This window comes from Physeter macrocephalus, chromosome 3, assembly GCF_002837175.3.
Source record: "Physeter macrocephalus isolate SW-GA chromosome 3, ASM283717v5, whole genome shotgun sequence".
Lineage (NCBI taxonomy): Eukaryota > Metazoa > Chordata > Mammalia > Artiodactyla > Physeteridae > Physeter > Physeter macrocephalus.
This window is the reverse complement of record NC_041216.1, coordinates 13,233,138-13,258,509: the sequence shown is the minus strand read 5'-3', so window position 1 is coordinate 13,258,509 and position 25,372 is coordinate 13,233,138. Positions and strand designations below refer to the sequence as shown.

Sequence of the window (25,372 nt, the reverse complement as noted above, 5' to 3'; positions counted from 1 at the left end):
GCCGGGCAGCGTCTGCCCCGCCCCATCCCGCAGGCTCCAGTCTTGAGACCCGCCCACAGGGATCCGGCAAGACCCCGAGCGGCACGTGGGCGCGGCCCTGGGCACCGAGTTGCGGAGCTTGCGCAGAAGGCGTCAGAGGCGCATGCTCCGTGGAGGTTCCGACTCGGCTGCCCGGCGTCCGCGCCAGCCTCGGTGGCCAGCGAAGGCCTGGCGGGGCCTCGGGCATGGCGGCCAGCCTGTGGATGGGCGACGTGAGTGAGGGCGGCCGCCCGGGTCTGCGGAGCAGGAATCTTAGTGTCACGAGGGAGAAAGGGACTGAGGAGAAGGGTCCTTGGATCCCAAAAGGGTGGAAGTGAATGGGCAGGGGAATTCTCTTAGGTGACTCCGAAGCGGGTCCCAGCATCTAGGTGAAGGGGCTGATTCGGAGGGGGAGGGGCCCTGGGGCCCCGCCTGGGTTCACGCCAGTGAAAGAGGGAGGGTCTTTGGGCGGATAGAATGAGAGGAATCCCAAGGATTGAAGAGCGCCCGTGGTTGTAGGACTGGAGGGATGGGGTTCCTAAATCCAAAGGGGAGACTGCCTCAAGGGAGTAAATTTGAAGGGAAGGAAGGCAGGGGACTGGGAACGCAGGCTTCAGATCACTCCGCAGACGGAAGCCTCTTCACCTCACCCAACTCCCGCCCGCAGCGTGCAGCCAACCCCGGGCTGAGGGGGAGGGGCTCCGGATGCGGGAATGAGGAGCCTGGATGCGGGAATGAGGAGCCTGGGTGCTGGCCTGAGCCGCTCTGCTCTTGTGTTTACGCAGCTGGAACCCTACATGGATGAGAACTTCATCTCCAGAGCCTTTGCCACCATGGGGGAGACCGTGATGAGCGTCAAAATTATCCGAAATCGCCTCACTGGGTATGTTCTCTCCTTCCGTCTCAGCCTCAGGTCTCCTCAGTAGATCGTGCTGCAAGTGTCATTTCAGGAGAAGGTAAACATCGCAGAGAGTCGGGGCTTCTCACCCCTAATAATGTTATTGTAATGATATAAGCATTTGGGGGCTTGTTAAGAGGACGTATAGCATATTGCTGACTCGAGCCAGACTGGTTTTGAAAGCTCTGTCTGCTGTGTGACCTTGGTCAAGTTATTTAACCTCTCCCTCTTCTTCACCTTGCCTATAAAAATGGAGATAATAAAAGCACCTACCTCATAGAGTTCTGGTGAGGATTAAGTGCCATTAATTCACATTCAACGTTTAGAACAATGTCTGGCGTATGGTATATGCTTGGGAAATATAAACAGATTATGATCTGCTAGGTAATAAGCACTTTAAAATCACAAAAACTTCTGAGCTAAGTACTGTTATTAGAGAAGCTTAACAACTGTCTTAAAGTTACACAGCTTTTAAATGAGAAGCCAGGACTGTAATTCAGCTCTGTTCTCAAAGCTCATGAGTGCCCTTAACTCTTATGTGAGTAAGATGCTACCTATGTGCTGCTGTTCTAGATTCCCTGGATACATGGCTGAAATAAGCCAGACATAGTTCCTCCTCTCGTGGAGTTTACTACATGCTAATGGGGGAATGAGGTAATAAATAAGTATACAAAAAGAAATGCAGAGAATACTTTCAGATAGAAGTGCTCTACTGCCTCCAGTTTCTTCTTTCTCTCTTAGGAGCTTAGGTTTCCTTAGGGTTCTAGTTAGAAATAACAGGATTCCTTTATCAATTTGACAGTGTTTATTGAGCATCTACTCTGTGCCAAGTACTAAAGCAGCTTGCTAAAGTGTCAAATAGTTGAAAAACACAGGTGAGAGATACGAAGTGTGGCCAGGTCTTTGGCTGTTGGTGAACAGGTACTTTGTGTATTCAGAACCCCGGTACCCAGGGACGGATTTTCTGACTGGTAGAGCATGCTGGCCTAAATGTTTTTCTTCTTGTTCCTGTAGACAGAAAACCCCGATAATCAGCTACTGGCATGAAAATACATTCTGTAATACTTTCTCCTTTTTAAAACAGTGATATAGGTTCTCACATTTTAATCTTTATTAAGAATTGGAATTATCCTTTCATACCATTGATTAATAAACTCTAGCTGATTTTTTATGGTGGCATTTACAGACACATTACATGTGCATTCTGTCTCATATGACAGAGACTTTGAAGTGGCATATAAGAATACTGTAAAATAAACGTAAATTAAAAACCGGGGCTCCTTTGCGGCGGCGGCGGCGGCCAGAGAGCGAGAGTACGAAGTGCTGTAACCCGAGTCATGGCAGGACAGGCATTTAGAAAGTTTCTTCCCCTCTTTGATCGAGTATTAGTTGAAAGAAGTGCAGCCGAAATTGTAACCAAAGGAGGCATTATGCTTCCAGAAAAATCACAAGGAAAAGTATTGCAAGCAACGGTAGTAGCTGTTGGATCAGGCTCTAAAGGAAAGGGTGGAGAGATTCAACCAGTTAGTGTGAAAGTTGGAGATAAAGTTCTTCTCCCAGAATATGGAGGCACCAAAGTAGTTCTAGATGACAAGGATTATTTCTTATTAAGAGATGGTGACATTCTTGGAAAATACGTCGACTAAAATAAGTCACTATTGAAATGGCATCACGTGAAGCTGCCCGTGTCCCCAATGGCATCACGTGAAGCTGCCACTGAAGTTCTGAAATCTTTCATCATGTAAATAATTTCCGTGTTTCTTTAATAATAAAGTAATGATATCCAAAAAAACAGAAACAAAAAACCAGGAACTGCGAGAATACGGGAAAAAGATAAGACCCAAGAAAAAATAATATGCAGCAGAGCATAGTGCTTAAGAATATAGTGATTGGAGTCTTCCCTGGTGGCGCAGTGGATAAGAATCCGCCTGCCAATGCAGTTGGATCCCTGGTCTGGGAAGATCCCACATGCCGCGGAGCAACTAAGCCTGTGCTCCACAACTACTGAGCCCGCGTGCCTAGAGCCCGTGTTCTGCGACAAGACAAGCCCCCGCTCGATGCAACTAGAGAAAGCCGGTGTGCAAGAACGAAGACCCAACACAGCCAAGAATAAATAAAATTAAAGCTTAAAAAAAAAAGAAAGGATATGGTGATTGGTTGCACAACAATGTGAATGTACTTAATACCACAGAACTGTATACTTAAAAATGGTTAAAATGTACATTTTATGTTTTGTATACTCAACGACAATTTTTAAAATTCAACAAAGAAAAAAAAAGAATGCAGTCACATGTGGAGCAGCCACGTCTCTCATCACTGGTGGGACTATAAAATGGTATGACCCCTGGGAACAAGTGTCTGGCAGTTTTCCTTTTTCTTTTTCTTTTTTTTCTGGCCATGCCACACAGCTTGCAGGATCTTAGTTCTCCAACTGGGGATTGAACCCGGGCCCTGGCAGTGAAAACATCGAGTCCTAACCACTGGACCACCAGGGAATTCCCTGGCAGTTTCTTAAATACACTTACCACCATATGGCACAACAAGTCTAGTCCTAGGTATTTTATATATATACATATATATATATATATATATATATATTTAAAATATATATTTATTTATTTGGCTGCAGCTGGGTCTTAGTTGCTGTGTGTGAGATCTTCATCGTGGCATGCGGGCTCTTTTTTTTTTTTTTTTTTTTTTTTTTTCATTTCCCTGACCAGGGATTGAACCTGGGTCCCCTGCATTGGGAGTGGGGAATCTTAACCACTGGCCCACTGGGGAAGTCCCTAGTCCTAGGTATTTACCCAAGAGAAATGAAAACATGCATCTACCAGAAAAAGAACTTGAAAAAGGATGTGCGTAGCACATCGGACAATGGCCCCAAACTGCAGTCCAGGTATCCATGAATAGGTAAATAGATAAATAAATACTGGTATATTCATAGAATAAAATACCACTTAGCAATAAAAAGGGATAGACTACTAATATAGTAACAACATGAATGAATCTTAAAAACATTATGCTAAATTAAAGAAGCCTTACTGCATTTACATAAAGTTCTAAAATACACAAAATTAATCTGGTGGGAAGAACTCAGCATCTTGAAGAATTTGTGCATTTCATTGCATGTAAATTTAACCTTAAAAGGAAAAAACTAAACAATCATTGAACTCTAGTTAATAATAAGCATGTTAAAGTAACTGAGGGAAGTATACCAATATCTGCAACTTACTTCAAAATGTATCAGAAAATAAGGATGATAAATGGGTAGGGGCATGGATGGATGGATAGTTATGTGATAAAGTAAGTATAATAAAATGTTAATTGTAGGTGGTGGGTATATATATAGGGTGTTTGCTATGCAATTCTTTCAGTTTTTATATTTGGAATTCTTCAAAATGAAATGTTCTGAAAAGAATGTAGTCAGACTATCCTGAATTCAAATCCAGCCTTTGGCACATACCAGCTGTGTGGTTTAAGGCATATTGTATAATCCTAAATCTCAGTCTCCACATCTAAATAGGAGCAGTGGTTTCATTCCCTTATAGAGTTATGTGAGGATTAGATGAGATGGTGCATGTGAAGTGGCTAGCACAGTGCTTGGACCATAGTGAGTGCTCAGTAATGCTCAACTCTTACTGGTGGTGGTCTTTACATCTGTGAGCCTTAAGATTCTAGCACACACAAGACAGAAGGCACAGAGTTGGCCCACCATTCTTCTAAGCGTCAACATTTATGGAGCTCATAGACTGTGTTCTGAGATCCTTGGGCTCAGGTACTGCCCTTGCCCATACCTTTTGGCTTGGTGTCCATAAGGTTATTTGAACTGAATATCATAGTTCCAGAAAAGTCTGGTTTATTTCACTGGTGATAGCTTTAAGGAGGCAGTTGAGGAAAAGTAACTGTTTTCAGTATAAATCGCTTAGGAGGAAGAGATGTCAGAGGATCTAGCCACATCCTCCTACTTATGTCTCTTAGCGATGCTTTAAAAAAATAGAACACCAGGAATCTCGCAGACATCCCCCAATTAGGTAAGGTCCATGGATTTACTTTGTCCAAATAGATTTTAAGTTTCTAAATAGGAACCATGTTCTTCAACTCTGTATCAGCCTGGCCAGTGGTAGGTGATCCAAAAAACCTTTTAAATTATGAAAAATTTAAAACAAATGTAGAAAGAAGAGTACAATGAACTCTCATCTCATACAGCCACGCCCTAATTTCTTTTTTTTTTTTTTGGTAAATTTATTTATTTACTTTATTTTTGGCTGCCTTGGGTCTTCCTTGCTGTGCGCGGGCTTTCTCTAGTTGCGGCGAGCGGGGTCCACTCTTCGTTGTGGTGCGCGGGCTTCTCATTGCGGTGGCTTCTCTTGTTGCGGAGCACGGGCTCTAGGCGCGCGGGCTTCAGTAGCTGTGGCATGTGGGCTCCATAGTTGTGGTTCATGGGCTCTAGAGCGCAGGCTCAGTAGTTGTGGTGCACGGGCTTACTCGCTCCGTGGCATGTGGGATCCTCCCGGAGCAGGGCTCGAACCCATGTCCCCTGCACTGGCAGGCAGATTCTTAACCACAGGGAAGTCCCTCAACACCTAATTTCAAAAACTGTTAATATGTTGCCATATTTTTCTTATCTACCTGTCTATAAAGAATGATTTAGATAGGTAGATTTTTTTTTTTTTTACCTCTTTTATTTTATTATCTTTGAAAATCTTCATAAAAGGACAAAATTTTGCGGGCCTCTCACTGTTGTGGCCTCTCCAGTTGCAGAGCACAGGCTCCGGACGCGCAGGCTCAGTGGCCATGGCTCACGGGCCTAGCCGCTCCGCGGCATGTGGGATCTTCCCGGACCGGGGCACGAACCCGTGTACCCTGCATCGACAGGTGGATTCTCAACCACTGTGCCACCAGGGAAGCCCAAGATAGGTAGATATTTTTTTTTTTGCTGAACCATATGAAAGTAAATTACAGGCATTATGACATTTCACTGCTAAATATTTGAATATACATTGCCAATAACTGGACATTCTGTTACATACCAACAATGCTCATATCACACTAACAAAATTAATGATTCCCTAATACCACATAATGGCCAGTCTACATTTAAATTTTTATGATTGTCCCCAGAATACCTTTTATAGCTTTTTTTTTTGTTTTTTAATGAATTAGGATCCAGTCAGAGATCAGATCCTGTATTGCATTTATTCTTTTGTCTCTTTTTAATGTAGAAAAGCCCACTTCTTTCTTTTCTCAGAACATTGACTTTTTAAAGACGTAAGATTGCCTTACATAAGGTTCTACATCCTGGATTCTGGTCCTACAATCTGGATTTGTTTCCTTGTGGTGGTGTTTTACTTGTTCTGTTCCTAATATTTCCTATAAACTGGACATTAGATCTAAAGGTTTGATTGGATTGCATAGTAAACATTAATAGTATAGGCTCTGATTAGAAAAGGATTTTTTCCTCCCTTCAGGCCCAGACTCAGTCTCTCATCTGGGTATCACATCTTTAACAATTCCCTTTTTCTGTTTTCTTTCCAGGATCCCAGCTGGCTACTGCTTTGTAGAATTCGCAGATTTGGCCACAGCTGAGAAGTGTTTGCATAAAATCAACGGGAAACCCCTTCCAGGAGCCACACCTGTAAGGACACTGAGATAATGATGATGTTGCCATTTTTATTGTTATTGATAACTCATTTATTGAATCCCAACATTATATTTTATTTAATCCTGTAACAACCCTAAACAGTAGGCATTGTCATCTTTGACAGACCAGGAAACTGAATCACAGGGAAATGGAATAACTTGCCCAAGACAACACAGGTAGTAAGTGGCAGAGCCAGGATGCAAATTGAAGATTGGTTGCCTCTAAAATCCATTCCCTTTCCACTCTGCACCGCTGCTTCCATAATGGAAGACTTGAAACTCTAGACCTCTTGCTTGAGAAAGTAGAACAGGCTGGCAGCAGTGAGGACATGTTTCAAGAGAGTTACATTCTGCTCTTCCCACAGTTACTTAGCTTACAGCTGCACCACGCTGGCACACCTGGGCTCATAGAACCATGGAGCTGGCAGTGCCCTTAGCGGTCATCTGTGCAACCCCCTCCTTTTATACAGGAGAAAAAGCTGAGGCTTAGAGAGGGGGAGATATTTTGGCCAAGGTAATTTATTTCAGTTTTTTTCAAATATTGTTTGACTCTTGAAACACCTTTCTCTGTTTTAGTTTGTTTGTTTTTAAATTTCCAGGCAAAACGTTTTAAACTGAACTATGCCACTTATGGGAAACAGCCAGATAACAGGTAAGTACAGAGTAGCCACAAGGTAGCTTCAAGTCCCAGGAAATGTCTAGATGGAGACAAGATGTGTCACTGTGCTGGTCACTCCCAAAGAGGAGGATGGGGAGCCGAGTTTGGCCCCACTTTGCCTCCCTCCTAAGGTCGACCCCCTCCCATCCCTATTGGTGGATGCTTCCAGTTTGCTTCCTGTCAAGGCGCATGTCTTCTCTATATTTGGTCCCTCCCCTAGTCCCATGACTGCCGACAGTATTGACATTTTATTCAGTAAGAATCGACATGTTGTAGCAATATAAATGGATTGAGCATTCCAAATTGCTGTCTGAAAGCTTTAAAACAATGTATCAAAAGCTTTAGATACAGTTGTACCCTTTGAACCTGTAATTCTGCTTTTCACAGTTTATTCATTGATGTGTGTAAAAGTTAACCTTGAAAGTGTTCATTGATACCATATGATATCACAGTGGAATCTAAAAAAAGGATACAAATGAACTTATTTACAAAACAGAAGTAGAGCCATAGACTTAGAAAACTAACTTATGGTTCCTAAGGGATAAGGGGAGGGAGGGATAAATTGGAAGATTGGGATTGACATATACACACTACTATTTATAAATAGATAACTAATAAAAACCTACTGTATAGCATAGGGAACTCTACTCAATACTCTGTAATGGCCTATATAGGGAAAGAATCTAAAAAAAGAGTGGATATATGTATATGTATAACTGATTCACTTCACTGTACACCAGAAACTAGCACAACACTGTAAATCAACTATACTCCATTAAAAATTTTAAAAGAAAGTATTCATTGAAATGTTACATATAATGGGCAAAATTGGGGGAAAATCCAAGCAATCTAATAATAGGGAAGCGGTTTAAATTACAATATGTTCATTATTTTGAATGCTGTGTATTTATTAATGTATCATGTTATAGCAGAATACTCATATGTTAAGATGTTGGTGAGATGCTAAAAGTGAAAAAAATGCTAGAAACAAAACGAGTCGTATCCAATTTTTGTAAATTCAAAAGAAGAAACCAAAGAAAAAAGACAAAAGTACATATCAAAGTGTTCTTAGTGATTACCTTTGAGTGGTTGGGTTATTGGTAATATTAGTTTTCTTTTTCCTTTTGTGTATTCTGACTTTAACTTGAAATAAAATAATAATGAGTTTGCTTTTTTTTTTCTTAAAGAATTGTTCTAGAACAGGGGTTGGCAAACTGTGGCCTAATTTTGTTATCACCTGCAAGCTGAAGATGGTTTTTACTTTTTTTTTTTTTTTTTTGGCTGTGCTGTGCGGCTTGCGGGATCCTAGTTCCCCAACCAGGGATGGAACCTGGGCCCTCGGCAGTGAGAGTGTGGAGTCCTAACCACTGGACTGCCAGGGAACTCCCTTTACATATTTACTTATGTATGTATGCATGCATGCATGCCATGCCATGCCATGCCATGCCACGCCACGTGGCATGTGGGATCTTAGTTCCCTGACCAGGGATGGAACCCATGCCCCTCTGTGGTGGAAGTGTGGAGTCTTAAGCACTGGACCACCAGGGAAGTCCCCCCTTTACATTTTTAAAGGATTGTGAAAACAGGCAAAGAAAGAGCAATAGAGACCAGAGGTGTCCCCAAAGAGCCTAAAATATTTACTATATGGCCATCATAGAAAAAGTATGCTGACCCCTGACCTAAAAGTTGAGGGATTTCATGTTAGCACATCTTTTTTTTTTTTTTTTTTTTTTTTTAATCATCGCGGTGCGCGGGCCTCTCACTGTAGCAGCCTTTTGTTGCGGAGCACAGCACCAGATGCGCAGGCTCAGTAGTTGTGGTTCACGGGCCCAGTTGCTCCGTGGCATGTGGGATCCTCCCAGACCAGGGCTCGAACCCATGTCCCCTGCATTGGCAGGCGGATTCTCAACCACTGCGCCACCAGGGAAGCCCCGTTAGCACATCTTTAGGAGAGAAGGTTCAGTTCTCATTTTCCCTCTGCCTTTCACCATTTGAATAGAAATTATGCGGTGAATACGGAATCTCTAGTTTTATCTTTTGAGCACCTCTGATGTGTGCCCCCGTCTGCACTCATGTAATGCTTGAAGCCAGACAGGTGTTATACAGTGGGTGAGCGACTTGGGGTGGGGGACTCCTTCCGTGACTCTTCTGCCAGGACTGCCAAGTGAAACAGATTAGGACCTGGTCAAGGACCCATCAGAGAAATTTAGAAAAGGTACAAATGAACTTATCTACAAAATAGAAATAGAGTTATAGATGCAGGAAACAAACTTATGGTTACCAGGGGTAAGGGGGGGGAGGGATAAATTGGAAGATTGGGATTGACATATACACACTACTATATATAAAATAGATAACTAATAAGGACCTACTGTACAGCACAGGGAACTTTACTCAGAACTCTGTAATGGCCTATATGGGAAAAGAATCTAAAAAAAGAGTGGATATATGTATATGTATAACTGATTCACTTCACTGTACACCAGAAACTAGCACAACACTGTAAATCAACTATACTCCATTAAAAATTTTAAAAGAAAGTATTCATTGAAATGTTACATATAATGGGCAAAATTGGGGGAAAATCCAAGCAATCTAATAATAGGGAAGCGGTTTAAATTACAATATGTTCATTATTTTGAATGCTGTGTATTTATTAATGTATCATGTTATAGCAGAATACTCATATGTTAAGATGTTGGTGAGATGCTAAAAGTGAAAAAAATGCTAGAAACAAAACGAGTCGTATCCAATTTTTGTAAATTCAAAAGAAGAAACCAAAGAAAAAAGACAAAAGTACATATCAAAGTGTTCTTAGTGATTACCTTTGAGTGGTTGGGTTATTGGTAATATTAGTTTTCTTTTTCCTTTTGTGTATTCTGACTTTAACTTGAAATAAAATAATAATGAGTTTGCTTTTTTTTTTCTTAAAGAATTGTTCTAGAACAGGGGTTGGCAAACTGTGGCCTAATTTTGTTATCACCTGCAAGCTGAAGATGGTTTTTACTTTTTTTTTTTTTTTTTTGGCTGTGCTGTGCGGCTTGCGGGATCCTAGTTCCCCAACCAGGGATGGAACCTGGGCCCTCGGCAGTGAGAGTGTGGAGTCCTAACCACTGGACTGCCAGGGAACTCCCTTTACATATTTACTTATGTATGTATGCATGCATGCATGCCATGCCATGCCATGCCATGCCACGCCACGTGGCATGTGGGATCTTAGTTCCCTGACCAGGGATGGAACCCATGCCCCTCTGTGGTGGAAGTGTGGAGTCTTAAGCACTGGACCACCAGGGAAGTCCCCCCTTTACATTTTTAAAGGATTGTGAAAACAGGCAAAGAAAGAGCAATAGAGACCAGAGGTGTCCCCAAAGAGCCTAAAATATTTACTATATGGCCTTCATAGAAAAAGTTTGCTGACCCCTGTCCTAAAAGTTGAGGGATTTCATGTTAGCACATCTTTTTTTTTTTTTTTTTTTTTTTTTAATCATCGCGGTGCGCGGGCCTCTCACTGTAGCAGCCTTTTGTTGCGGAGCACAGCACCAGATGCGCAGGCTCAGTAGTTGTGGTTCACGGGCCCAGTTGCTCCGTGGCATGTGGGATCCTCCCAGACCAGGGCTCGAACCCATGTCCCCTGCATTGGCAGGCGGATTCTCAACCACTGCGCCACCAGGGAAGCCCCGTTAGCACATCTTTAGGAGAGAAGGTTCAGTTCTCATTTTCCCTCTGCCTTTCACCATTTGAATAGAAATTATGCGGTGAATACGGAATCTCTAGTTTTATCTTTTGAGCACCTCTGATGTGTGCCCCCGTCTGCACTCATGTAATGCTTGAAGCCAGACAGGTGTTATACAGTGGGTGAGCGACTTGGGGTGGGGGACTCCTTCCGTGACTCTTCTGCCAGGACTGCCAAGTGAAACAGATTAGGACCTGGTCAAGGACCCATCAGATGTGTTGTTTCCTAAGGCGGCCCAGAAAAGATTTACCTAGAATGGGCCAAAAGAGCTCATCAGAACAAAAGTTTTGGTCTGTCTCTGAATTTTGTTCTCTCTTCTCAGCCCCGAGTACTCCCTCTTTGTGGGGGACCTGACCCCAGATGTGGATGATGGCATGCTGTATGAATTCTTCGTCAAAGTCTACCCCTCCTGTCGGGGAGGCAAGGTGGTTTTGGACCAGACAGGAGTGTCTAAGTAAGGCCTTCGTTTTATGGATGCCTACCCTGTTGGTTGCAGCATTTATCTCATAGATGGCGGTGTGGTAATGAGGCCGTGTTGCATTGTGGTTAAGAGCACAGGCTCTGGAGCTAAACTGCCTGGTGTGAATCCCAGCCTCAGTACTGCCCAGGGATTATGCGGCAGACAAGTTACTGAACCTCTCACCCTGTTTCCTCATCTGTGAAACGGGAGTGATAATAGTTTCTGCATCTCTCATGGAGTGGTGTAAGGATTGAATGATGTAGTATAAATGAATCAATAGGAAATGCTTTATAGGTGTTTCTTCTTTTATTTATTATTGTTACTTTAAAAGTGGAAAGACCTCAGGAAAAGTTTATATGTATATATATTCTTTTTCATATTCTTTTCCATTATGGTTTATTACAGGATATTTATATAGTTTCCTGTGCTGTACAGTAGGACCTTGTTTATCTATTTTATATATAGTAGTTTGTATCTGGTAATCTCAAACTCCCAATTTATCCCTCCCCCATCCCCTTTCACCTTTGGTAACCATAAATTTGTTTTCTATGTTTGTGAGTCTGTTTCTGTTTTGTAAATAAGCTCATCTGTATCATATTTTAGATTCCACATACAAGTGAGATCATACGATATTTGTCAGGAAAAGTTCTTTCTTGATTTGAGTACTAGTTATGAGCTTGGGCTTTGAATTTGAATCCTGCTTCTACTATGACTTTGAGCAAGCTATTAAACCTCTCTGGACTTTCGTTCTGTCTTCAGTAGGATGTGGATACTCCCTTCATCAAGTTGTTGGACAGTTTAATGAGATAATCCTGGGAAAATGCTCAGCACAATGCCTGGGAAATAATAAATGGTCATTAAATGTTAGTTATCATTCATTTACCCCCCCAAGTGGAATATGAGTTCCGGAGAGCAGGAACCTCGTCTGCTTGTGACTGCTGAGTCCCAGTGCCTCGTGTAATACCTAGCATACTCGGTAAATATTTGCTGAATGACCTTCTGTGACTGTTACTACTGCTGCTGCTACCATAATGATAGTAATAATACTTTCAAGTAGATTGGGAGGTAGGCTACTATTTGGGAAGAAGCTCTATCAGGACAGTATGGAAGAGATTGATGAACTGAAAGTGGGAGCTCTGCAGATCTTGGGATCCTCCAGTGCTTGAATCTCCCTTGGCTCTGTGGCACCCCTGTGCTCATGAGGCTCTCAGCCCTGCCATGTGGTTTGATGGACTCTCTCCCTTCTCAGCCCCTTTTCCATTCTTAGGCTTTACCTCCATCACATTTGTGATCGAAATAGTGTGTTTTTCTTCTGCAGGGGCTATGGTTTTGTGAAATTCACAGATGAGCTGGAACAGAAGCGAGCCCTGACAGAGTGCCAGGGAGCAGTTGGACTGGGGTCTAAACCAGTGCGTCTGAGTGTGGCAATCCCTAAAGCGTGAGTCCCGCACTGGTGTGGGGGCCAGGGAGGGCTTCTGGACTGACCCCCACCCACACACGCCTCGTCTGTTGTTGATGTTAAGGGCGTCCGCGTGCTGAATGGGAGGCTGCCAGGAGATTCAGTTCAGGCCACAAATAATGAGTGCCTGATATTTGCCAGGCTGGGTGCTAGAGATGAGCTAGCATAACCCTGCCCCTCCAGAAGCTCATAGCTGGGGAGAGAGCTATGACTGGGGGAGGCAGATGCATTCAGACGTCGCTGGTAGCGATGCTGGAAGAGCAGTTTGGGTCTGTAAACTTAATGTCCCTGCTCTATGCCCAGTAGTGCTGCTGTTAAAAATTTATCCATACAATTAATAAGAATTGAGCAGAAAGAAGAAAGTTACACTTTTTAGCCAGTTTTAGCCTTTTTAATATTAATGAAACCTACAGACCTCTTATGAGTGTCCCTTGCTATGGGAGTGGCTAAGAATTCATGATATAGGGAATTCCCACAAGCTGCATGGTGCGGCCAAAAAAATTAATGATACAAACACAAGAGAATATGTACGTCACTATTGTACCTGTCACTCTGTGCAGAAAACCCTTCTTTCCTTACACCTCCAAGCAGGTTTTTTACTCAGATGTAAGACAGTTTTTCTCTGCATAGAATCTTCCATCCTTTGGCTCAAGCAATGGTTCTCAACTAGGGGTCATTGGAACACCTGAAGACAAATTTGGTTATCACAACTGGGGGAGAGGTGCTGCTGGCATCTAATGAGTACAGGCCAGGGATGCTACTAAACATCCTACAGTGCACAGGACAGCCCCTGTGACAAAGAACAATCTGCCCCCGCCATCCAATGTCAATTTTGCCAAGGCTGAGAAACTCCGTGTTAAAAGTAGAAAAGTGTCTGCACTCTTAGGGCAGAACTTCCAAATGGCCATGTTTTTTAAAGCAGCAAAAGATTTGGAGGCTCTTTGCGGTTTAACAATGTTTAATACATGGAAGATCAGCTTGAGTGATTCCCTTCCTCCAAATATTATTTGTTTTGAGCCATATTTTTTAAAATATTTATTTATTTATATATTGACTGCATCAGGTCTTAGTTGCGGTGCGCGGGATCTCTAGTTGTGGCATGCAGGCTCAGTAGTTGCGGCATGTGAGCTCTGTATTTGTGGCACACAGGCTCAGTAGTTGCGGTGCGTGGGCTTAGTTGCCCTGCAGCATGTGGGATCCTAGTGCCCCAACGAGGGATCGAACTGGCCTCCCCTGCATTGCAAGACCAGTTCTTAACCAGTGGACCACCAGGGAAGTCCCTGAGCTCTATTGTATATATAAAAACATTAAAGAAAATATTTAAAAGAAAGGAATGTGTTCTCATTACTCTAAACTGACTGCTTATAATTTCTGGGTTCCTTTCCAGGCTTCTCCGTAAGCTTCTGTGATGTATCAATATAAATATAGATGTAGATATAAATACACACACACTACATATATTTGGGTCAATTTACATGTGGTAGATTCATTTCTTTATTCATTTTTTAAAAAATATTTTATTTATTTATTCATTCATTCATTTGGCTTCATCGAATCTTAGTTGTGGCGCATGGGCTCTTCATTGCAGCACACAGGCTTCACTCTAGTTGTGGCCCACGGGCTCCCGAGCATGTGGGCTCAGTAGTTGCAGCACACAGGCTCTAGAGCGCGAGGGCTTAGTTGCCTTGTGGCATGTGGGATCTTAGTTCCCCGGCCAGGGATCAAACCCGCGTCCCCTGCATTGGATGATGGATTCTTAACCACTGGACCACCAGGGAAGTCCCTCTTTATTCATTTTTACAATAACAATGCTCACTCTTTTTCTTCCCCAGTTTACTCATTATACACACTTTGCCATTGAGTTGCACAGTCGTCGTCTTTGTAATATTTTTAATAGCTGCAAGATATTGTTTTGATTGTATATTCTGTCTAGCAGTTCCTCTGATGTTTACTATTTTGGTTGTTTCTGCTGTGTCACCATTTATTCAGTCAACCATAACGAGTCCCTACAACTGCAGCCCTGCCCTAGACTTTGAAATTGTAGCTATAAACAAGAGAAACAAAGTCCCTTCTGCAGGGAGGTTATGTTCTGTTACATCTGTTTCTTCACTGAACATTGTCAGTATTTGATGCCTGCCTGTGGGGAGGGGCCCTCAAGCACTGGGAATTGAAGGTGATAAGAGTTCCCTTCGAGAGTTAGCCTGTAAGAGCTGAGTGTGGAGAAACAGAAGAGAAGTGTGCAGACCCAGGCCAGAGAGACTGTACCTCCAGTGACCTGAACATGTCAGGAGGGAGGTGGACTCCTTGGACACATGGCCGGGGTGGGGGGTGGCATGGAGGTGAACGTTAGCAGTTTCCAGCCTGGCAGTGGGCAGGAAGAGGGAATCTGTGCCGTCGAACTTCATTGAGCCACCCCATCAGGAGGTGATGCTAAGGCAATCAGATGTGGTCTGTCTGACTGCTCTGGCTGAGTCTTGCTCACCAAGCAGACATTAAACTCACAAGGAACTTGGGAAGAGCTCATCACACGTGGTGTTTTAAGTTTTTGAAAGCAGTGGATCCTTTGCAGGTTTGACATTCTGTCTTTGGTTAGCAGTGGCTGGGATAGCCGTGGAATCAGAGAAGAAAGCTTTCTGCTGACGCTGGGCCTCAGCTCTGATTGGTGAATGCAGGAAGTGGGGGACGGGCAAGGGGTCTTGAGTCTGTCAGGGCAGGAGCTGTATGTAGTGGTGTGGTGGTAGGAGTGTGAGCCTTGGAGTTAAATTTGGCTTCATTCCTCTGTGTAGTCTTGGGTAAATCACTTAACTTTTCAGAGGCTTAGTGTTCTCATCTGTAAAATGGGAATGATAAATAATAGCTCTATCACAGAGCTTTGCAGGACTTAAAATAGGAGACTATTTTAAGGGACTCAAAGGGCACAGGGACTTCCCTGGTGGTCCAGTGGTAAAGAATCCCCCTTACAATGCAGGGGACACAGGTTCGATCCCTGATCAGGGAAATAAGATCCCACATGCCACAGGGCAACTAAGCCCGCGCACCACAACTACTGAGCTCACGTGCAGCAACTAGAGCCCGCGTGCACCAAACTACAGAGTCCACGCGCTCTGGAACCCGCGCACCACAACTGCAGAGCCCACTTGCCCTGGAACCTGTGCGCCACAACTAGAGAAGAGAAAACCCACACACCACAACTAGAGAGGAGGCCACGCACCACAACAAAGAGCCCGCGCGCCGCAATGGAAGATCCTGCATGCCTCAACGAAGATCCCGCGTGCCGCAACTGAGATCCAATGCAGCCAAAAATAAATTAGTAAATAAATCTTTAAAAAAATAATAATGGGCAGAATTCTCAAGTACCTACTCCATAAATGGTAGCTTTGACGACAGTTCCAGGCTACTAAAACGCTTCTCATGTTTTTGTGGGGAAAAGGTGATAAGATATTTTGTAATTTAAAATGCTTCTTGGATCATTATAAATCCAGATCCTCCAGGCCATGTTCACCTGAGCCTTTGTGGCTGGCAGAAAAACAGCCCTCCAAGATCTTGAGAAGGGGAAAAGTCAGTACTAACAAGGTTTGACAAGAGAGACAAACCTAACCATTGAAAACTCCCATCTTTTTTTTTTTGTTTTTGGCCGTGCCGTGGCGATCCCGTGGGATCCCAGTTCCCCGACCAGGGATCGAACCCAGGCCCTTGGCAGTGAAAGTGTGCAGTCCCAACCACTCGACCACCAGGGAATTCCCGAAAGTTCCTATCTTTAAAGCTGAGCTCTGGGACCGGACTGCCTGGGTTTGAATCTATTATTCGCTGTGTGACTTTGGACAAATGATGTAACCTCTCTGTACCTCAGTTTTCTCATCTGTAAAATAGGAATAAGGTATATTTACTGCATAGCACCATTATGGGGATTAAATGAGTTAATCTGCGTAAAACACTCAGAACAGTCCCTGGTCACATAGTGTTATGGAAATGTTTGCTTATTTGTTTATTTCTTCATTTAAGGAGCCGTGTGAAGCCAGTGGAATATAGTCAAATGTACAGTTATAGCTACAACCAGTATTACCAGCAGTACCAGAACTACTATGCCCAGTGGGGCTATGACCAGAACACAGGCAGCTACAGCTACAGTTATCCCCAGTATGGCTATACTCAGAGCACCATGCAGGTAACCATGATTTGGCCGGTCTGGCCCTCTTGGGTTACATCATCCTGTAGAGACCTGGGTGATTCTCCAGGCTGGGATGAGTAAGGACGGGAGCTTGGGCTTCAGAAAAAAACAGAAGGAAAGATGAAGCAGCTTAGTTCCTCTTATTAAAAATAAACCATCCTAGGGCTTCCCTGGTGGCACAGTGGTTGCGCGTCCGCCTGCCGATGCAGGGGAACCGGGTTCGCGCCCCGGTCTGGGAGGATCCCACATGCCGCGGAGCGGCCGGGCCCGTGGGCCATGGCCGCTGAGCCTGCGCGTCCGGAGCCTGTGCTCCGCAACGGGAGAGGCCACAGCAGGGGGAGGCCCGCATACCACAAAAAAATAAATAAATAAAATAAAAAAATAAACCATCCTAGTCATGGGCCGGGATTTCACCATGCTTCTCACCCACCTCTCTGGTCTCTTGGCAGACATATGAAGAAGTCGGAGATGATGCATTGGAAGGTAAGAAAGGAGTCCCTTCACTCAGTGCGTAAGATGTGAGTGTCACCCGAGGGGGTAGTGCAGATCTCAAAGCACCCTGGGGAGCAACTGACAGGTGAGGGAGCCCTGACAGGATATAGGTCTGTAGCAAAGATACCATTGCCTTATATTTGTTTCACAGTTTGTAAAATCCATTTTTTTCATTGCATGTTTTAATTTTTTCCCATATATCTTTAAATTACATGTTTTTCTCACTTTCAAGTAATAGTTATTGAAAGTTTGAAAAATACAGTAAAGTATTATGAAGAAACTGAAAATCACCCCCAATTTTGCTACATAGTAATAGCCATTATTTTTTTAATTAAAAGTTTATTATGGGGCTTCCCTGGTGGTGCAGTGGTTGGGAGTCCGCCTGCCGATGCAAGGGGACACAGGTTCATGCCCCGGTCTGGGAGGAGGATCCCACATGCCGCGGAGCGGCTGGGCCCGTGGGCCATGGCCGCTGAGGCTACGCTTCTGGAGCCTGTGCCCCGCGACGGGAGAGGCCACAACAGTGAGAGGCCCGCATACTGCAAAAAAAAAAAAAAGTTTATTATGATTTTTACTGAATTTAACAGAAGAAAAAGAAAGGAAAACCAGAGGAATTGCTAACCTTCAGACAAATGTTTTTTTCAAATGAGATATTCATACTTCTTTTTTTTTTTTTTAATTACCAAGATTTTTTTTTCAACATGTTTCTGAACAGATGTTAGGTTTAAGGTTTAAAGAAGTAAAATAACAGTTGTCATAAAATCAGACATTGATTTCTAAGTAAATAAAACTTTATGTAAGATAGATTTTAAACTTTAAGTCTTTTTCTAAGTCTGTTTTAAGAATTATTCTTTAAGAGAAGGTCAGGGGCTTCCCTGGTGGCGCAATGGTTGAGAGTCCGCCTGCCAATGCAGGGGACACGTGTTCGAGCCCCAGTCCAGGAAGATCCCACATGCCACAGAGTAACTAAGCCCGTGCGCCACAACTACTGAGCCTGCGCTCTAGAGCCCGTGAGCCACAACTGCTGAAGCCTGCACGCCACAACTACAGAAGCCTGTGTGCCTAGGGCCCGTGCTCTGCAGCAAGAGAAGCCACTGCAGTGAGAAGCCCGCGCACTGCAAAGAGTAGCCCCCTCTCGCCACAACTAGAGAAGGCCCATGCACAGCAACAAAGACCCAACACAGCCAAAAATAATAAATAAATGAAATAAATAAATTCATTTAAAAAAAAAAAGAAAGAGAAGGTCATAGGGAAAGTGTGATCTGTAAGCAAAATATCCTTTTTTTTTTTTTTTTTTTTTTTTGTGGTACGCGGGCCTCTCACTGTTGTGACCTCTCCCGTTGCGGAGCACAGGCTCCGGATGCGCAGGCTCAGCGGCCATGGCTCATGGGCCCAGCCGCTCCGCGGCATGTGGGATCTTCCCAGACCGGGGCACGAACCCGCGTCCCCTGCATCGGCAGGCGGACTCTCAACCATTGCGCCACCAGGGAAGCCCCAAAATATCCTTTACAGGAAACATCTGCAGGCAAAAAACAAACTTGTCTACTTCGTAGCATTTTTTTTTCAAATTTAATTTTTATTTTCAAATTGGGAGGTAAGCTTATTTAAATATTAATGGGAAAATTGCTAAGAGGAACAAGAGCGCAATTATGTATTTAGAGGGATTCATACAAATGATTAAACTGTTGACCAGCAGAAGAAACATCTTCTATTGGATAAATCTAATCTGTTAGTGGGAGGGGCAGCTATTATCATATTGATATCTATTGGGAGAAATGCCATATAATTCATTAAAATGTTTTTAAAAACTATACCTATAGGAATATTGTATATACTTCATAGCATTTTAAAGCACTTTCACTTATGTGCTGTCATCTAATTCTGGCAGCAGTGACCCTGGGGTGAGCTGGGCAGGACATTGAGCTCCAGTTGACGGATGGGGAGCTGGCAATCCTTGCTGTCTTCTCAGGGTCACACAGTGAGTTAGAAGCAAGGTTGAACCTGGGGTCCCTGTCTTTCTATCCTCAGTCTCACCGTTTCCTGCAGGAAGCGTTGCATTGCCTCCTTTTTAAAGAAATTATCCTGATTGTAATAATATTTGTGTATAACTCCTTAGAATTTTTCTATTTCTTTCTCATCCATTAATAGTATAATAATAGCCAACATATTTTGTGCCAGGCACTGCTGCCTGTCAACACTTCAATGAGTAGGTACTGTTATAAACCCCATTCTACAGAAAAGAAAACTGAAGCTTAGATAGTTAATAATAGCTAACAGGTTGTACTATATGCAGGGCATTGTTCTAAGCACTTTACATGTATTAACTCATTTTACCTTCACTACGGCTTTGAGGTAAGTACCACAATTATCTTGATTTTACAGAAGAGAAAACAGGTAGAGAAGTTAAGTTACTTGTTCAGGGTCAGCATAGTTGCAACATAGTAGCAAGAGGTGGACTGTCTTGGAACCCCTGCAGTCTTGCCCCAGACTTCATGCTCTTTACCACAGAGTTATAATTTCTCCCTTTTTTTTTTTTCTTGGCCACCTCGCATGGCTTGCGGGATCTTACTTCCCCCACCAGGTGTTGAACCCGCACCTTTGGCAGTGAAAGCGTGGAGTCCTAACCACTGGACCGCCAGGGAATTCCGTAACACCTCCCATTTCAACCTAATAGCCACACAGCGATGGGGCACCACAGGGATTGTCATCCTTCTTCATCTATGCCTTGGCTCAACAGCCCATCCTCCAGGCCCAGTCTTCAGAGTGAGGAAGGGTGCTTTATTGTACGTATGTCCATAGAGTTCCACACACCCAAATGCCTGCCCTTGGGGATTCTCTGGTGGTCCAGTGGTTAGGACTCGGGGCGTTCACTGCCATGGCCTGGGTTCTGTCCCTGGTTGGGGAACTAAGATCCCGCAAGCCATGTGGCACGGCCAAAAAACCCCAAACAAACAAACAAATGAAACACAACAAGAAAACAAATGCCTGCCCTTGATGGAGCCCTTTGCTAGTCTGTTCCCATATGCTGATACCTCCACTGAGTGGAGTGACTAGAGTTTCCATATGGAGCTGCTGTATGTGCTCAAAGCCTCAACTCATAATTTAGATTAAAATTACAAGAGAAAGAATTATCCCTCTGGTGGCAGAAACGGGCACAGTACTTAACGTGAAAAGATATTCATCACTGACTGGTTGATTCAGCATTCACTGGTTGATTCTTAAGAGTAGCTGAGAAAACTGGAAACAATTTACAAAAGAAGGGACTTCCCTCATGGCACAGTGGTTAAGAATCCGCCTACCAACACAGGGGACAAAGGTTCGAGCCCTGGTCCGGGAAGATCCCACATGCTGCAGAGCAACTAAGCCCGTGAGCCGCAACTACTGAGCCCGCGTGCCTAGAGCACATGCTCTGCAACAAGAAAAGCCACTGCAATGAGAAGCCCGCGCACCGCAACGATGAGTAGTGGCGCTCGCCTCAACTAGAGAAGGTCTGCTCGCAGCAATGAAGACCCAATGCAGCCAAAAATAAATAAATATATAAAAAAGGGGGAAAAATATACAAAAGAAGCACAAATGGCCTATAAACCACAAGAAAAAAGAATTTAAATATACATTATTTGTGTCAGTCAAGGCTCTCCAGAGAAACAGAGCCAATAGGATATATGTATTTATAATCTGTAAGGTGGGCCAGCAAGCTGGAAACTCAGGCAGAATTTCTATATTACTGCCTAGAAGTAGAATTCCTTCTTTGGGAAACCTTGAGTTTAAGGCCTTAAGGCCTTTAATTGATTGGCTAAGGCCCACCCATGTTATTGGGAGTAATCTTTACTTAAAGTCAGCTGATTTGTTGATGTTAATCACATCTACAAAATATCTTCATCTAGACTGGTGTTTCACCAAACTGCGCACCAGTAACCTAACCAAGTTGACACATAAAATGTAACCATCTCATGCTAATTCTGTGAAGAATTCTTACAATGTTCATGTCCATTGACTCAATTTTACCTGAAAGATTTTATCCCAAAATGATACCAGTACAGATAAATATCTAATAATAGGGGATTTGTTAAACAAATACAGTAAGGTTTTTGTTTGTTTTAATTTATTTATTTATTTTTGGCTGCGTTGGGTCTTAGTTGCTGCGCGCGGGCTTTCTCTAGTTGCAGAGAGGGGGCTACTCTTCGTTGCGGTGCGTGGGCTTCTCATTGCAGTGGCTTCTGGTTGCGGAGCACGGGCTCTAGGTGCGCGGGCTTCAGTAGTTGTGGCTCGCGGACTTAGTTGCTCCGCAGCATGTGGGATCTTCCTGAACCAGGGCTCGAACCCGTGTTCCCTGCATTGGCAGGCGGATTCTTAACCACTGCGCCAACAGGGAAGTCCGGTAAGGTTTTTCTTAAGATTTTTTGTTTGTTTTATTAAATCATGTCTTTCTCTAAGAATATTGACATAGGAAAATGTTCTCAATGAAAAAAGTCCTGAAATAGGATATACAGGAAGAGCCCAGTTAGGGTTTTTTGGGTTTTATTTTAGGGGATATAATTCACATAACATAAAATTCACCCTTTTAAAGTGTACAATTCAGTAGTTTTTAGAATAGTCACAAAGTCTTGCAGCCATTACCACTAATTCCAGAAGAAACCCTGTGAAACCCCTAGCAGTCACTCCAATATCCTGTCCCTGGCAACCACTCATCTACTTTGGATTTACCAATCCTGGACATTTTAAGTAAATGGAATCATGTACGATGTGTGGTCCTTTGTGAATGGCTTCTTTCACTTCTTTCACTTAGTGTTTTCAAGATTCATCTATGTTGTAGCATGTCATTCCTTTCTTTTTATGGTTGAATAATATTCCATTGTATGGATATCCATTTTGTTGATGGACATTTGGATTGTTTCCACTTTTGGTATTATGAATAATGCTGCTATGAACATGCGTGTATAAGTTTTTGTGTGGATATAGAAGTCTTCAGTACTCTTGGGTATATACCTAGGAGTGCATTGCTGGATCATGTAGTAAACTCTTTTTAACCATTTGAGAAACGGCCAAACTTTTCCAAAAGGGCTTGGAACATTTCCATTCCCAGTAGCATATGAGGATTCCAGTTTCTCCACATCCTCACCAACAGTCATTATTTTTCATTTTAGCTATCTTAGTGGCTTTGAACTGGTATCTCATTGTGGTTAGATTTGCACTTCTCTGATGGCTAATGATGTTGAGCATACTTTCATGTTTATCGGCCATGTGTATATCTTTTTTTGAGAAATGTCTATTCAAGTCTTCTGCCCATTTTTAAATTGGGTTGTCTTTTTGTTGAGTTGTAAAAATTCTTTCATTTTATTCTAGTAGCTTTTATCTTTGAAGATTGTTTAGGCTATTTTGGGTGCCTTGCATCATACAAATTTTATGATCAGCTTGTCAATTTCTGCAGAAAAAAAAAGGCAGCTGCGAGTCTGATAGAGATTGCATTGAATCTATAGATCACTTGGGGAGTATTGCCATCTTAACAATACAGATCTTCCTTGACTTAAGTTCACATTAAGTCAAAAATGCATTTAATACACCTAACCTACCGAACGTCATAGTTTAGCCTAGCTTAAACAGGCTCAGAACACTTAACATTAACCTACAGTTGGGCAAAATCATCTAACACAAACCCTATTTTATGATAAAATGTCGATTTTCTCAATTTATTGAATACTGTAATCCTAGTGAAAAACAACAGTTTCAGTGTATTAACTTGTTTACCCTCGTGATCATGTGACTGCTGCCGCCCAGCATCACAAGAATATTGTAGTACATATCGCTAGCCCGGAAAAAGATCAAAATTCAGTTTCTACTGAATGTGTGTCACTTTTTTACCATCATAAAGTTGAAAAATCGTGAGTTAAACCAACATTAAGTCGAGGACCATCTGCATTTGTCTTCTAGTCAAAGTACGTGGGATTTCTTTATTAAGGCCTTTAATTTCTCCAGTTAATTTTAAAATGCTTTAATGGGGCTTCCCTGGTGGCGCAGTGGTTGCGCGTCCGCCTGCCGATGCAGGGGAACCGGGTTCGCGCCCCGGTCCGGGAGGATCCCGCATGCCGCGGAGCGGCTGGGCCCGTGAGCCATGGCCGCCGAGCCTGCGCGTCCGGAGCCTGTGCTCCGCAACGGGAGAGGCCACGGCAGAGGGAGGCCCGCATACCACAAAAAAAAATTAAATAAATAAAATGCTTTAATGAATGGGTGTGTACATTTTATTTTTTAAGTTAATTTATTTATGGCCACACCCTAGGGATGCGGAACTTCCCCAACCAGGGATCGAACCCATGCCCCCTGCTTTGGAAGCACGGAGTCTTAACCACGAGGGAAGGCCTGAGTGTGTGCATTTTAGACCAACAATACTGAAGGGAAAATATAAAATGTTATCAGTCATAGTAACTGAGGATTCTTTTAAACTTTTTGAATTGTGAAATATAAGTACATGGAAAAGTAGATAAAACATGTATAGTTTGATACGTAATGATGAAATGCCCATGAAACCTTCATTCAGGTCAAGTGGAAACATTGCCAACATTCCCACAGTCACAACCCCCAACCCCGCTAAGGAAAACTGCTTACTGTATTGGGTTTTGTAGGGACAAAACTTCTTCTCTTTATAGTTTTATCACATAGATACGCATCCCTAAACAGCAGGGTTTGGTTTTGCCTGGTTTTGAACTTCAGTGCCATTGTACTGTATGTACTGTCTTGGTTCTTTCATTCAATACTCAGCATTTTATTTGTGAGACTCATCCAAGTGGGATGCAGCTGAGGTTCATTTTCAATGCTAGGTAATATTCCCTCCTAAGAATAGTTTACTTGTTAGGGGTTTTAAAAAAAGAGAAAACTATTATGTATTTTGTCATGATTTCTGGTGAACAAATACCACTATTGAAATCAAGAAAGACAAGTTTAAAAATACAGGACTTGGTGTTTCAGCTCCTGTATTTGACGATAGCTCTTTCATTAGACATTCATTGTTCTTGATTATTTTGTTGATCAGATTTTCCAAACCCAAATTGAAAAACAGGACCACAGCAGAAAATCCGGGGCATGTGACAGCTAGAGATATGTGTAGTGTTTAATAAATGTGGAGTAACAGCCGCCATTGAGTTCTAATTACATGTGTTACATTCTGAGTACAGGTGACCCTTGATCAGCTCACAGGGGCGCCTACCAACCTCAGTCAAAAATCCACATGTAACCTATAGTCAGCCCTCCCTATCCACATCTTCAGATTCAACTGTGGATTGTGTAGTACTGTAGCATTTACTCTTGAAAAAATCCACACACAAGTGGACCCACGCGGTTCACTCATGCTGTTTAAGTGTGAACTGTGCATTACCGTTTTCATCCTCACAGAAAGCCTGCAAGGCAGTGCTGTCAGCCCACGTGAGGAAGGAGGGTACTGAGTCTCTTGTGGCTGCTGAGTGCTTCTCCCCTCTGCGCCGCCTGAACCCGTCCTTGCTTCTCTTCCAGACCCCATGCCACAGCTGGATGTGACCGAGGCCAACAAGGAGTTCATGGAGCAGAGCGAGGAGCTATATGATGCGCTGATGGACTGTCACTGGCAGCCCCTGGACACAGTGTCTTCCGAGATCCCTGCCATGATGTAGCCAGGACAAGGCACAAGCCAGAGTGGACTTTGTGAGGGAGCTAAGAGACTCCTTTTTTAAAAAAAAAGATTACTTCAAGAACTTTTACCTTTTTTGAAATGTTTCATAAGATTTTAGTAATCAACTGTTTCCTGAAATTATGAATATTTCCCGGGATACTGCTGCCTTCATTTGAGCCATTTGAGTTTGAAAATGAAGGGACCAGTTGT

At 43.2% G+C, this 25,372-nt stretch overlaps 2 protein-coding genes across 4 annotated transcripts; both read left to right on the top strand.

Annotated features, from left to right (window-relative positions):
• Positions 1 to 129: 129 nt before the first annotated feature.
• On the top strand, positions 130 to 25,314 carry TRNAU1AP (tRNA selenocysteine 1 associated protein 1). Of its 3 annotated transcripts, XM_007100885.3 has the most exons (9): positions 130 to 251; positions 804 to 901; positions 6,452 to 6,551; positions 7,156 to 7,208; positions 11,270 to 11,401; positions 12,726 to 12,845; positions 16,869 to 17,031; positions 17,484 to 17,517; positions 25,027 to 25,314. In XM_007100885.3, the coding sequence occupies exons 1-9, from the start codon at positions 225 to 227 to the stop codon at positions 25,161 to 25,163; spliced, it is 864 nt and encodes a 287-aa protein (XP_007100947.1). In that variant the 5' UTR covers positions 130 to 224; the 3' UTR covers positions 25,164 to 25,314. The 3 variants fall into 3 exon arrangements, with proteins under 3 accessions (XP_007100947.1, XP_054939325.1, XP_054939324.1); XM_055083350.1 differs by lacking the exon at positions 11,270 to 11,401; XM_055083349.1 differs by lacking the exon at positions 12,726 to 12,845.
• On the top strand, positions 2,220 to 2,637 carry LOC102982465 (10 kDa heat shock protein, mitochondrial-like). Its single transcript, XM_055083365.1, has one exon. It carries the CDS (start codon positions 2,254 to 2,256, stop codon positions 2,560 to 2,562), a length of 309 nt encoding a protein of 102 aa, XP_054939340.1. The 5' UTR covers positions 2,220 to 2,253; the 3' UTR covers positions 2,563 to 2,637.
• Positions 25,315 to 25,372: the final 58 nt, after the last annotated feature.